At 39.5% G+C, this 14580-nt stretch overlaps 1 protein-coding gene across 2 annotated transcripts; it reads left to right on the top strand.

Annotated features, from left to right (window-relative positions):
- The first annotated feature begins 1140 nt into the window (after nt 1-1140).
- syt5a (synaptotagmin Va) lies at nt 1141-13500 on the top strand. 2 transcript variants are annotated; one of them, XM_026324222.1, is made up of 10 exons: nt 1141-1263; nt 5150-5304; nt 6200-6214; nt 7390-7571; nt 10573-10659; nt 10838-11005; nt 11123-11290; nt 11402-11519; nt 11624-11757; nt 12332-13500. In XM_026324222.1, the coding sequence occupies exons 2-10, from the start codon at nt 5163-5165 to the stop codon at nt 12539-12541; spliced, it is 1224 nt and encodes a 407-aa protein (XP_026180007.1). In that variant the 5' UTR covers nt 1141-1263; nt 5150-5162; the 3' UTR covers nt 12542-13500. The 2 variants fall into 2 exon arrangements, with proteins under 2 accessions (XP_026180007.1, XP_026180009.1); XM_026324224.1 differs by lacking the exon at nt 6200-6214.
- Nucleotides 13501-14580: the final 1080 nt, after the last annotated feature.

A 14580-nucleotide genomic window follows, 5' to 3' on the forward strand; every position in this document is an offset into this window, starting at 1 on the left:
ATCATTAAAAGTAATTAAGTAGTTAGAAAAAGTTTTGTCAAATTAAGATTGATCTTGTTTCATATTTAATTAACTAATGACAGTTACACTAACAAAACCTTTAAACAACTTATTCAATTCAATTCAATTCAATTCAATTCAATTCAATTCAATTCAATTCAATTCAATTCAATTCAGTTTATTTGTATAGCACCAAATCACAATACAATCATCTCAAGGCACTTTACAAAAACGATAACAGAAAACCCAACAAATCCCTTATGAGCAGCACTTGGCGACAGTGGAGAGGAAAAACTCCCTTTAACAGAAGAAAAAACCTCCAGCAGAACCGGGCTCAGTTTGGACGGCCATCTGCCTCGACCGGTTGGGGTGAGTGGATAGAGCAGAGAGAAAAGAAGAACAATAATAAACAGCAAATAGGCACTGAAGGATGGTGGGGCCAGTAACTGCACATCAGCGATAAACAGCTCCAGGACCAGGGACACCTGCAGAAGGTACAGAGAGAGAGAGAGAGAGAGGGAGAGAGCACAAACTAGGGGAGAGAGAGAGCACAAGGTTAGTGACATTCAATGGTGGAATATACATGTGAGTGGCGAGGGGAGGAGAGGAGAGGAGAGGAGAGGAGGGGAGAGGAGAGGAGAGGAGGGGAGAGGAGAGGAGAGGAGAGGAGAGGAGAGGAGAGGAGGGGAGAGGAGAGGAGAGGAGGGGAGAGGAGGGGAGAGGAGAGGAGAGGAGGGGAGAGGAGAGGAGAGGAGAGGAGAGGAGAGGAGAGGAGAGGAGAGGAGAGGAGAGGAGAGGAGGGGAGAGGAGAGGAGAGGAGAGGAGGGGAGAGGAGAGGAGAGGAGAGGAGAGGAGAGGAGAGGAGAGGAGGGGAGAGGAGAGGAGAGGAGAGGAGGGGAGAGGAGAGGAGAGGAGAGGAGAGGAGAGGAGGGGAGAGGAGAGGAGAGGAGGGGAGAGGAGGGGAGAGGAGAGGAGAGGAGAGGAGAGGAGAGGGAGTGAAAAGTACTGAAAATGTGTTAGACAAAGTAAGTTTTCAAGACAGATTTTTGTTTTTTGCAGTGTAGGTGGACAGTAAGCAGTTGGGATGGAGGGATGGCTACTGTGGAGATTAACACAGAAGGGGGGAGGGGAAGAGTTGGACAGAGAGGGAGCAGTGCACAATGACTTGTCTTCAGTCAGTAGGTGAATTTATCTAGGGAACATTTGGATGCAAGTAAATAATAATAAAAGCTGAAGAACTGAGAGGAGCTGACACTACATAGGGTGAGTTATATTCTGTTTTTCCTCTGTTTTTAGCATATCTTTGATTTACAGCCATGCTCTTCATTAGTTAACATGGCCAATTGGTGTTTTAAAAAAAATTTAAATTCACTAGTCAGAAAACCCAAATGTTTTCTATTCACAACAAATGAAAGCAGCAAGGATTTTGTTTTATGTTTATTGATTTTTGCTTTTACTTAAAAATGAATGAATCATGAACCTTAATCTTCTATAAATCCATTACTTAACTTATTGCAGCTGCTTTACTATTATTTTAATTAAATTCATTAAGAAGCTGCCATTAACAGCAAAGTTAATATTCACTCATTGGATTTTATCTGTGTTCATTTTTATGACATCCCCTGTCTTCTTTCTAACAAAGTCTCCTGAGAAAGTTCTCTAATGAGTGAAACATTTCATCTAACTCATGCTGAAGAATGTTTTCCAAAACTGACAAAAGTTATTTTAACTGGATTATAGGAGGCTAACGCTCATCTATTTATAGTGTGTATGTTCACGTGAAACCACCTACAATACGGCTCTGGATTAGGATTGCTGTGGAGGCTGGAGTCTCCATCACTGATTGGACTTTGCATCTTTACAACTGTTGTAAATACAAATAGACTTGATTTTGAGTCTGTTTTCTACAAAGCTGCTGATTCACAATAAGTAATATAGGACTATTGTCTTAAAAACAACTGCATTGATCCACTGAAGAATATTATGCAAAACTTAAGTAGGTAAGTCATATATCATATCATATCATCCCAGAACAAATAATACTTCCAGATAATATCCACAATCCTCCAACTAAATTTGAGTCTTTTAGTTTTTAGTTTCCCCACATTATGAACCAGGGGGCAAAATTATTTGTGTGAAGTCTTTTGTATCAGCAGCATCGCATCCTGAACCTGCAATCTGTGGACAGAGACTTGTCGTTCTATATAAACCTGACCATGTTTCAGACTGAATGATGACAGTTTGTGGCAACAGTCCAGAATAAATCTGCTGTGTTATTATACTGATTTCAGGAAGGTTTGGGGTGAAATCCAAGAAAAAATGTAATTGTACAACATACAGAGTTCTGGCAGGACATTAGAGTGACACAAAATATCCAAACTACTCATATTACCATCAGTATGCATGGTCTGATATTTGACATTTATTTGACGATAAATTGTGTATATATATATATATATATATATATATATATATATATTGCATTTAGACACAAAATACTATTTAACTGAATAGAAAAATCAGTACAGGCTATTCTATCTGAGCCAAACCCTAACCTTCAGGGCAGTAGTGGAACATAGATTTTGGTTTCATCTGCCACACATCTCCATGATATAGCATCATTGTATGTAGCATCAAACCTATAAATTACATCAACATATATCAATAGTGATCATCACTGAGGACCACTTCAGTGTGTCTACTTCAAATGGGATAACTAACAAGAAGTTGCAGTCATAGGTCAACTGGGACCCGTTCTCAATGTAAAGTATGGTTCACTGAGCCAGCAGATTTAATTACCATGATTTCTACATGCATTTATGAGTGGTATCTACTTACCTATCCATTTGTTTATCTACAGAACACACATGGCGGTCTCTCCCTCTAATCCCCTGCTTATGCAATCAGAGGGCTAAGGTTCAGTACACAAGTTAATGCAGCATGGCAGCTAAAACAGATCTCATTATGGAAACATAATGTGTCTGCGCCTGTGTTTATGTGGAGCTATGGGTCAGGTGTACCAGCTGCCCTGAGGGAGTATAAACGACAGACAAAGGGAGACTATAGAGAGGAGGAATGAAGGAGAAATGAGGGTGGAATAGGCGGAGAAAGGGGTGGAGACGCTGAGAGCCACACTGTCCTTAATTTGTTTAAGCCGAGGGATTTTTGGATTACCTTTGGCAATTAATCTTGTTATGCTGCTGCACAGCGACACAAGGCTGTCTGGTGTGGGTGAGGTTTGTGTGTCTGTGTCTATGTGTTTAAATGTCAATGCACAACTGACAGTGGATTCCTAACAGGGCACAAAAGTTTATAATATAGTCCATAAGAAAGTTTTGTACATCAGAAAGTCACCAAACTGTTTTTTTCTCTAATTTTGTTGCTTCATTTATCTGCATTTGTTAGAAGGTAAACTCAGCTTTCTGTTCCCACTTTATACACCTTTTCAGCTGATCTCTGACTGAGCTAAATTCAGAATATGCTTCTTCAAAGAGTGAAAGTGGATTGAACGTGTGCTGTGTAAAAGACAAACTGCCCTCACACATGTACAGTGTGTTTCCGTGTGTGTGCATCCAGCTCTTTTGCTGTCACAAAATCAGAAGGATTATTATGTGCAAGCAAAAGCAATGGAGCTGAATTTCATTCTATGTTAGACACACTCCCTAAAGGAAACAGGGGAAAAAGAAAGTAAAAGAGGAGGAACAAGGGCGCAAGGACAAAAATACAGAAGAACATAGAAAGAGGAAGAGAGCAACTGGTAAAAGAAGAAGAGAAAAGGCAGAGAAAATCTGGAAATCAGATATCTAAAATTAAAGAGTAAAAATGTGCTTATTTTCTTTCTGAGTTAAATGATTGTCATGTCTTTAGAGCAAACATGAAGTATCGGGGTCATGATATTTTTTTACTGTGTTTGTTTTCATTAACACTAAACTGCAATCTGCAATTTGGTGAACTAGTCCTTTTGTTGCTGCAATTGAGTGACTTTTTGAAAGCACTCAGCAAGGAGACCAGCACTAGACTGATTTAGCCTATACTGAGGTCAAATTGGAGCTTACCTTATGATATGTATGTTTCATTTACGTTATTATTGGAGTAAAAAGTCTGGGCAGACTTTCCCACTGAATTCAGTGTGAACCTTGACTGGTAATTTTATACTGTATGTTTTGCACATAACAGAAAATATTGTAAAAGTATTAACTTCAGGTAAGTACTAATACCTCAGACCTCTAGCAAATATTAGGCATGAAGCTATGCAGCCATCAGCTGGTTGTTTGCTGCACAATTTGCTAATAAGATAGCTTGTCATATTGCTATTTGCACATCAACACAGTGTTGGGCAAGTAATTTTAATAAGCTACTGTATTTTTCTTTTTTAAACTCTTATTGAATAAATTATCAAACTCAATTAAAAAAACGTTTATAACCTGGAAGATGCTGGATTATTTTCTCATAAAAGATTTTGGACAAGAAGACTGAGTATCCTAATTTACACTAGTGGTAGGCTAAAGTATTTACCTAAGTGTCGTAGTTATGGAGAATGCTAAAGGTCATTATTACTGCAATTTAACTGTTTTCTATAAAATATATGATTTCAGTGTTAAAGAATAAAGCACCAAACATTACTGCAGTAACATTAACATCAACATAATGTTAACAGATTATACATTACAGCTGTTTTCTTAAGGATCTACTGTAAGTACGTCCTCCACCACTTGACTCTGACAGTGTGATTCAGCACTTTTCTTTGTTGTGCATAATTTGTTCTTTATGAATGTTTGAGAGTGAAGACTGAATGGGATGTGAGAGGCAGGCGGAGTGAAGCGGGTGAAAGCGGATTAAAGAGATTACAGTCAGGTCAGAGGTCAAACAGGATGACATTTGAAAGAAGGACATATTGTTAAAAGAGGGAAACGGGGAGAAAATGTGACAGAAAATGTGTGGACTTTAGCATAATGAGAATAATCAACGACAAACAAATGGCTGGGTTTACTCCAGTTTGTGCCTGAAAAGTTGATTTTGTTCTATCCTACAGGTAGAAATAATTACATTAGCTAACTTCAATAGAAAGCCTAAAATTATTTTGTTGTGTTTCATGGTGGTCTCCAAATTGGACCATACTAAGCTGTTGATTGTTGTCTCATTTTCACAGAGGACAGATCAGAATGGCGGGGGCACGGCTCCGCAGAGCAGCTGAAGAGGAGGAGGAGAAAGTGCCCCCACCTCCTCCTCCAGCCTCTCACCACTCCAACCACCAGTTTACCAGCATGAAGAACAAGTTCTTCAACGAGCTTACACACCTGCCAAGTATGCACACCCACAGACACTCATAGAAGTCCACTATACTGTATATGCAAAATACACACAAAATAGAAAGAAAAAGATGCAAACTCATCTGTGCGCTTATGTTGTTGATACACATTGTCAGGTTTACGCTACACTGACATGGTTCTTTTCCCTGAAGGCAATGAAACACACGACAACTTTGTACCGAGTATCTGTCTGCAAGTGAAAACGCCTCAGTTGCAAACGGAGAGAAGAGACTGTCCTCTCTCCCCATGCGACTTTCACCCTTCTCCCCCTTTTCACTTAGCAGTCCTTTATTTGTATAGTGGGGAACAAAACCAGACACAGGATACTTGGGTGCAATAAAACTTCAGTTCATCATGGGTCATAAGGTTATGGAGGTCAGCTGGAGGAACAGACCTCTCACATAAACATCCTATCTTCAGATCTAATTCCACAATGGCAACAATTTGAACTTTTGTCCTTATAACCCCAACACACATGCACATTACAAATGAACTGAAATAACACGTGTATTCAAAATCTGAATTATTTAAACAGCGTGCAACTGATTCCTAGGTAGCCCAATGAAAGGAGAGGATTGAAAATGTAAAGGTCACTTAGCTTGTCATAATAGTGCTACTCAGCTAGGAAAACAGCTGTATGTATGTTTGCTGTGGGTCTGTGTCAGATCTTGTTAAGTCTGAGAAAATAACCCTACAACTCTTGGGCTAACAATTTTTACATTACAAAGAAGGAGGAAATAAATCCGATTATCTCAGTCCCTGCTGTTTCATATCATACCACCCTCTAACATCCTATTATCTAATTTTCTCATCATGTGTTGTTTCATTTCTTTCTTTTCTTTTTGTCCTCTCTCATTTCCTCATGTGACCACTCTATTCTGCTTTTCAAGACCATAAACTCAAGTGTAAGTGCATCTCATTTCTTGTACCACTGTGTGTTTCCTGTTCTAAAGAAATGTATGTTAATCCTTCTACTGGTGGCAAAAACAGCTTGACATTAACAGCTGAGATTTAAATTGATTTTAAAAGTGTAGTTTAAGTCCAATTTTAAGCTTAAATAGGCCTGGTCTTTCACAGCTCCATTTTCCCTCAGAGGTGAAGACCTTGTTCACCTTTGTCAACCTTTCAGAGATAATAATTTAAAAAATTTCATGTGTAGCATGATCTAGAAGATATCCAGCAGAGACTCTAGCAACTTGTGCACAGTTTCCTTTGGGTGTGTGCACAATTATTCTTTACATGCTCACAGAAGTTGTCTCTGAGGAAATTGCCATTGGTCTCTGATACTGTAGAGGGCACTGTGGATCAATTTGCACAAGCACATGGGAAAGCTGCTGTAAAACAAGAAAGCTGGAAAAGCTGAAAACATTGGCTGTATGTTACCAATGAACAAACACATACGTAGGTTTTACAGGAATCAGTGTGAGGCCTAGAAAGGAAGCACTTTGGTCAGGGGCTCCACAGAACAATCAGCAACAAGGAGTTTAGAGCAGCTGGTACTCGCACAGGCAGTGAAGTTTGACTTTTAAAGGACAAATGCTGGTTTGTGCACATGCTGCAGTTACACAGTTGTATATATTTTAGTTTGGGCATAAAGTAGGCTATGGACCAGATCTAAAATCATGCTGACTATACTAGGAATAACAATGATTTATATGAATGCTGACATTTTCACAATGAAAATAGGCCTAACATGCTGATGTTTAGTGGGTACAATACGTTTATTGTCTTAGTTTAGGATGCTAATATGCCAACATCTGCTAGTTAGCATTAAATTCAAAGTACAGATTAGGGTCATCATCTTTTAATCATGACTGTCTGTATAAAATTGAATGTCCATTCATTTAACAATTCTTGAAACTTTTTTTGTCTGGGTCAAAGTAGTGAACTGACAGACCAACAGATTTCCTTTCCTTTCAGCCACAATAAAAGCTTTAAACTTCAAATTATTTGAAAACAAGGTGGTACAAGGTGTTTACATGACACCAATCTTACATGGTTTTCTTTCAGTATCATGCAGTGTCACCGCTCTTCTCTTTTACACCACCTGCTTTGTCCTTATTCTCACTCGTTCTTCCAGTGCCCATGTGGGCCGTGGGTGCCATTGTGGTAGTGGTCCTTGTCCTTGTTGTATGCTTGGGATTCTGCATCTACAAGAAGTGCTTCAGCAAGGGCAAGAAGCCCAAGAAGGTCCGCGAGAGGAAAGCGGGACAAGGGCGGAGGCGGAAGGAGAAGGAGGCAGAGGATGGAGAGGAGAAGAAGGTAAGAAACAATGAGGTAGAAAGTGCTTGTCCCTGGTATTTCTGTGTTTTGACATGGTAATTCTGCTACCAATACGGTTGTAGGAGAATTATGTCAAAATGTCTATTACACAGATTTTTAGATGGAAGCAGGACTTATATGGTTTCACTTTTGTAGCTTGTTTAAATTCTGTTGAAGTTGTTTTTCAGTTGAAAAGCAGTTGAAGTTTAAAGAAATTAACCTGAAGTTGTGCAATATGCAGCTTGAGCCAACAGTCTGTGACATATTTTTGAGACACTATGGGTTCTCACTCTTTTAATACACAGACACAGACACTAAGGTGTGGTGTTTATTTGATTTATCCCTCTCCTCACACACCAGCAGCTTTCCAGCTCCAGCTTTTTGTCCACTCTCCTTCCACTATAGCTTTTTCCTGTGTGCAGCTTGTGCTCTAGCTAGAAATGTCATCAGTCCCCACATATTAAACAAAACAATTCCCATATATTAAACAAAAAAACTTGACAGAACAGTTCCAGCTGTGTCTTTGCCACACTCACCTACATAGGCACACTACCCTAACCACCCTGCCCTAACTATCTACCACACATCTACCAGCCACAACCTGCTGGCTGTAGCTACATATTTATGCAGATGAGAGAGTGGCATCAGAGTGAAGACTCTCAGTCGTCCAGGTGAAGTTATCTAGAGGTTGAGTCATGGCAACTGGACTTCTAGTTTTTAGGCCACTTTCACTTCTCATCCAAGTAGCTTAATCAGTATAAGAGAAAGCTGGTATGGAACCTCAAATTTATCTTTCATGTTGGTTTCACTTCACACCTGCTCTGAATAGGCTCATTAAGTTAACAATTTCCTGGGAACAGATGAAAGGGCAGCCTGGTAGATTGAACATAAGTTATGTCTGAGCCCTCCACCTGTTAAGGGAGGGTTTTCCCATTTGAACATATATAGCTTCTCTGACCCCTCTCTCAAACCACCTATCTTCTCTGTCCAAAATATGTACATCACTGTCTTCAAATGAGTGTCCTGTCTCTTTTAAATGGAGGGGCCCAGCTGACTGTGGTCCTGAGGAGCTGCTCCTCCTGTGCTAGACCATCCTCCTGTTAAGTGGTTGTTTGGTTTCTCCAGTGTAGAGTTCTGAGCATTCTTCTTTACACTGGACAGCATATATACTACATTGCTCCTCTTTTGTTTTGGTGTCTGGTCTTTAGGGTGAACCAGTCTCTGTCTCAGTGTGTTGGTGGGTTTGAAGTGACCTGGTATCTGATGTGTCCCAAAAATCCTTTTAAACCTCTCTGAAACCCCTGCTACATCGGGAATGACCAGGTTTTTCTTCTGTGGCTCTTGAGGCTCATCTGTGTCTCTTGTTTTTCTGCCTGATGTGGGTGTTGCCTTGTTGAAAGTTCACTTAGGGCAGCCACAGGTTTTGAGGGCTGTCTTCAAGTGTGTATTGTCCTTTCTCTTGGCCTACATAGAAGCTTATCTTCAATTCACCAGGCTGCCTTTTCATCTTTCCCAGGAAATTAAGGAACACATCAAATGTCTGGCAGGGAGGACACACATTACACCCAGTTGGTGAATCTGAAGGGTCACATGAGTCTACCATTAGATCCTAACGACCCTCAAATGAATTTAATGAGACTGGTTCAATACGTTCAATAGGCTTCATAATGGCAGGTGTGGAAATCAGGGATAAACAGAAAAACTTCTGTTATGTATCATATTATTGCATATTATTATCAAATCAAATCAGCTAGAAACTATGCAAAATCTGAATAAAAGCTATGGAAGAAGTGTTTTATTTCAGATTCTTTGGTCAGTCCTTCTGATGTCATAAACATATTTTCCAGTTTTCACATCCTGTTTAAAAAATGTGGAAATTGAGTGAAAGGAAAGACAACATGCAGGTAAGGACTAACACATAAAGTAGAACAATGGTAAATTTAACAGTGAGCACTGAGACAAGAATACTGATGAGTATACTAGTATATACTGTATGATGACCTGATTTCAATGCAGATGCAGAACATGTTCATGAATTTATATATTCAGGCAACATGAAGCCTAGGCAAACATAATGGCACTGTAGTGTGTCGTAGAAATTTCTGTAAATTGAGAGTTGCTAATTTTCAGAAACAAACAGAAGTGTGATGAATCATCTCGGGTTTGATGTCATGTGCATGGAGAGAAGACTTCTCTAAGCATTCTCTGCCTTTGTGTTACAGTACTCAGGTTTATATATGTTTGACAAGAAAGGGGTGGACTAATCTTGAACAGACCCTACATGTTTGTTCAGGTATCTATCTTCAGCCTTCTTACCATCAAAGAAAACAAACTGTTGGCAGTTATTTACAACCCTGTTACCCTAAAACACTTCCCCCCTAAAACAGACAAAACGCTCCTTAAGTTCCAGTATAGAGTCATCAGGCCAATCCTAAATAACTTTCATTGTTTCATTGTTCCTCTTCAGGGCTGGTTCATAGATGAGGACCAAATGAACAGCACACTAATGGTCACATAGGCATAGGGGTTTTGTGCATATTCATGTGGCAAATAACATAGCTGAAATGACAAAGATAGAAATTCAATATATACAATGTCTTCCTAACAGCCATGGTTTCACCTGTGTGAAACCAACACATCAGGTGTTAAAAACCCGCAAAACCTGAGATATGCCTGATTCTGGTGCGATGAAACCACCAATGTCCAAAAGAGCATCAGTGCATCAGAAAGGAAAATAACATTCTCCTGGAGTTCTACACTAGCGCTGCAGAACAGGAAAAAAACTCAGCTACATTATACTTTAGTCTGAGAGACTGGTCAAACTCATTGATTCAAACAAAAATCAAAATGTGTCCAAAACATCAAAAGATAATGTTTCATTTACATGGTCGACAGATTACAGCAAGATCAACAGGTTCCCATTCATCTGACAGTCGGAAGCAACATTAAACAACATTAAACCGTATAAAGATCAATAACAAATCATTCTGCATTCTTCCAGGAAGGAGAAGAAGGAAAGGAAGATGAAGAGAAGGAGTCCTTTGGCAAGCTGGAGTACACCTTGGACTATAACTTCACTGACAACCAGGTACACATGCATAAGACTCAACTGAAAGAATAAACAAGAATCAACAATAAACTGAAGGGCTCTGATGATGCCCTTTACTTTACGCTTCTTCTCTTTCACCGTCTGGGAGCTAACAATACCTTTAACACCACACTTCAACCTGCTGTATCTCCCCCTCTGCCTGCCCCTCCTGTTCCAGCTGATAGTTGGCATACTCCAGGCTCAGGACCTTCCAGCTATGGACATTGGGGGGACCTCGGATCCTTACGTCAAAGTTTACATGCTGCCTGACAAGAAGAAGAAGTTTGAGACTAAAGTTCAGCGAAAGAACCTGTGTCCTGTTTTCAATGAAACCTTCACATTCAAGGTTCCTACGCTGATCCTGCAGTTTGTGTTAAACAGTAACAGCTTCAATCATATTATCAGTAGCATTGTTAAACTATTCCACATACATTTAACATTTCCCAATATCCTCCTTCTCTAGATACCCTATAGTGAGTTGGGTGGTCAGACGCTGGTGCTGCAGGTGTTTGATTTTGACAGGTTTGGTAAACATGATGTCATCGGCGAGATCAAGATCCCTATGAACACAATAGACCTCGGACAGCCCATACATGAATGGAAGGATCTAGTTGGAGGGGAGAAAGAGGAGGTACAGTACATGCTTGTTTACATGTTAGATGTTTGGACTTTACCAACACTGGAAGGGAAATACATGACAACATGACGACTCATCAGTGTGATGTGTTTTTTCCCCTGGCAGCAAGAGAAGCTGGGTGATATCTGTATTTCCCTTCGTTACGTCCCCACAGCTGGTAAGCTAACAGTTAATATCATGGAAGCCAAGAACCTGAAGAAGATGGATGTTGGCGGATTGTCAGGTGAACTCGCATATCCAGATGCATGAATGTACTAGATACCCAGACTGGGAATAGACAGCAGTTACAATATCTCCACCATCTGATATCATGTCTCTGTATCTCAGATCCTTTCGTTAAAGTGGTGCTGCAGCACAATGGGAAGCGACTCAAAAAGAAGAAGACATCAGTCAAACAAAACACTCTGAACCCTTACTTCAACGAGAGCTTCAGCTTTGAGATCCCCTTCTCCCAGATCCAGGTTGGTAAACCAGATGTTAAACTGAGTGGTTTGGTGCATTTATTTAGAAAGTACCCTGAGTAGACATTACCAGTTTCATAATATCAACATAAAATTTCCAAAGATATTCCAAAAATATCTCAAATTTGACTGCTATAAACTGTGAAGACGTTCATGGTGCTCAGGATGAGGTTCAAGTTCATCTCTTTATTTATATAGCACATGCAGAGAATCAAAGCGCTTCAAAAGCTGCAAATGAAAACATACAAAAGCACATGAATGTGTAGATTAATAAAGGAAAACAAATCAGAGAAGTGTCTTTAAAAAATTGTAGGTCTTGAAATGAGTGCAGGGAGGCCAGGACCAGGGAGACTCGAGAATGCTAGAGCCTTGTAGTTAACAGCTCAGTTTTTGGAAAAAAAAGGATAAAGTTAAAAAATGTAATTGTAACCTGCTTTTTGTGAAAAAATCTTTTTCAGGCAAATTACACTACTAAGTTTAATGTTCCTATGTCTCACGTAGCTGGAGGTGATATTTACATTAGTAAAATTTGCTTTAAATACATCTTCTCCTCCTCTGTTCTTTCAACTCATAGAAAGTCCAGCTTCTGATCACTGTGTACGACTATGACAAACTAGGCAGCAATGACCCCATCGGCAAGTGCTGGATTGGCTACGGCGCCTCAGGCGTTGGGCTGCGCCACTGGTCAGACATGCTGGCCAATCCCAGGCGGCCTGTGGCCCAGTGGCACACGCTGCTGCCCGAGGAGGAGGTGGATGCTGCTCTGAAGGCCCCCATTCGTTAAACACACACATGCATCATCTGCATGGGAGCTGTATTCATTCATTTGAAGTCAAACAACCAGAGGTTTTATAAAATGACCGATAATTTGAATAGTAATCTTTAATGTGTGTCAGTTTCACATCTGTATTTATTTTGTAATATTTCATTTTAGGGATCTCTTTGTATCTACATTGTGTGCTTTATATTGTACTAAATACACACATACAAACACATCAGAGCCCTTGCAATACACTCAGATTTATACATAGAATTAGAGGTCGACTGATTAATCAGCCAATTTTTGACATTTCAGCATCGGCATATTAGCCCAGTTAACAGGCGGGCATATCCACGGGCGGCCCGGTGTTGTTGTTGAGGGACTTGTGTGACACTGCCCCTTCTGTCAATCAAATTGCCTTCTTACCAGACATCAGTGGATGTTACCAAGTAGATGCTAACTAAAATCTGGAAAAGTGAAAAGAAAAATGTCATGGGAGAACAGCAGGGCTTCAAATCTTATTTTTCAAAACCAATTATTTTTAATTTGTTACAACAGGGGTGTTTATAGACCCTTATTAAGGGTGCTCAAGCACACCTACATGATTTATCATTAGGCCTATTATTCACTAACATTTTGCAAATGTATTAATTTTGTGAAGTTGTTTTTTAATCTGCCACGCAGGTCATATAAACACAGAAGAAGTAGAAGATCACATTGCATTTCATGGTGCAGATTAAAGCCACAGGTTGAAGGTTAATGTTACCAAATACAGTTGCTGAATGTTCTTACTGTTAACATTGGGTCGATATTACTATGACTTAGAAAGTGTGTGGTTACAATTTCACTGTGTGAATATTGTCAAACAGTGTTAGCTGACTTAGTTATAAATGATGCACAATTGCTGATACACATATTCACTATGTAATTACACAACAAAGTGTGAATTGAAGCATTGGACAAGCCCTCACTAAGTGGAAATCTGTTTTTTTTTTTTTTTATGAGCTGATCACACGTAAAATCTTAGAATTGCCCCTGATGTTTAGACAGAAAATGCAAATGCCCAGTAAAAGAAGATCATTGCAGCCAAAAACATATCAGCCAAAGAATTCTGCACCATGAATCTGCCACCCGTCCATATCGATCCCCACCTAATCTGAATATGTGCTTTTTTGTGTGTATGTAAAATGGCTCACGCATGCTCACAGTGCAATTTAACACTGACTAGTTAAATGAGATACAAATTCAAAATTAAAACCCAGTGATTTAATGTGGTAATTGTATGAAATTGGCAGACGTTCAATCAGTAGATTTAAAAAAAAAAAAACGATGGTTTAAATCAGTGTAGCAGAGCCAGCATGTCTTAACCTTTAGTCCAAACAAACCTCGGATCCCACATTTTCCATAAATGATGAGTTTGGAAATGTTTTCCCTATGTGGTTCCTAACATAGTCTTTCTGTTAGAAAATTAGTGTCAAGTCTCTACAAGACTATACTTTTTAGAAACCCTGTTTCTGCCCTTGGTCTCTTGAATGTTTTACCTTGTTAGCTTTTTTGTTTCACTTGGCAGGGTTATGTAACGGCCTTTACCACTTTTTTCCCATTCCTCCCAGAGTTTGGAACTGTGAGTACCTTGCAATTCAGCAGATATATTGGCCAAATTCAACATAATACACACCTTTCTGAGAAATTATGCTTTTATTGGCATAAAGAGGGCATATTTTACAGTGGCACCTAGAACTTAATGTACTGCAACTTGACAAAACACAGGCAAATAGACAAAACACAGTCATTTTAAGAAAACAACTACACCAATTTGATAATAGGCAGAACATTTAGAAAAACACTGCAGAAAAAAAAAAACCCAACCGAGTGCACGAACACACTGCAAAAAGAAAACGCAACTAAATGCAAAAACGCACAGCAGAATGAGACAACACAGCTAAATACTGCATGTTTTGCAGCACGTTTCTGTATTTGGTTGTTTTCTCTTTCTTCTGTTTTTTCTAAATACTGCACCTTTGTTGCCAAATTGTTGAAGTTGTTTTCTTAATTTAGTTTGC

Source organism: Mastacembelus armatus, chromosome 8, assembly GCF_900324485.2.
Source record: "Mastacembelus armatus chromosome 8, fMasArm1.2, whole genome shotgun sequence".
Taxonomy (NCBI): domain Eukaryota; kingdom Metazoa; phylum Chordata; class Actinopteri; order Synbranchiformes; family Mastacembelidae; genus Mastacembelus; species Mastacembelus armatus.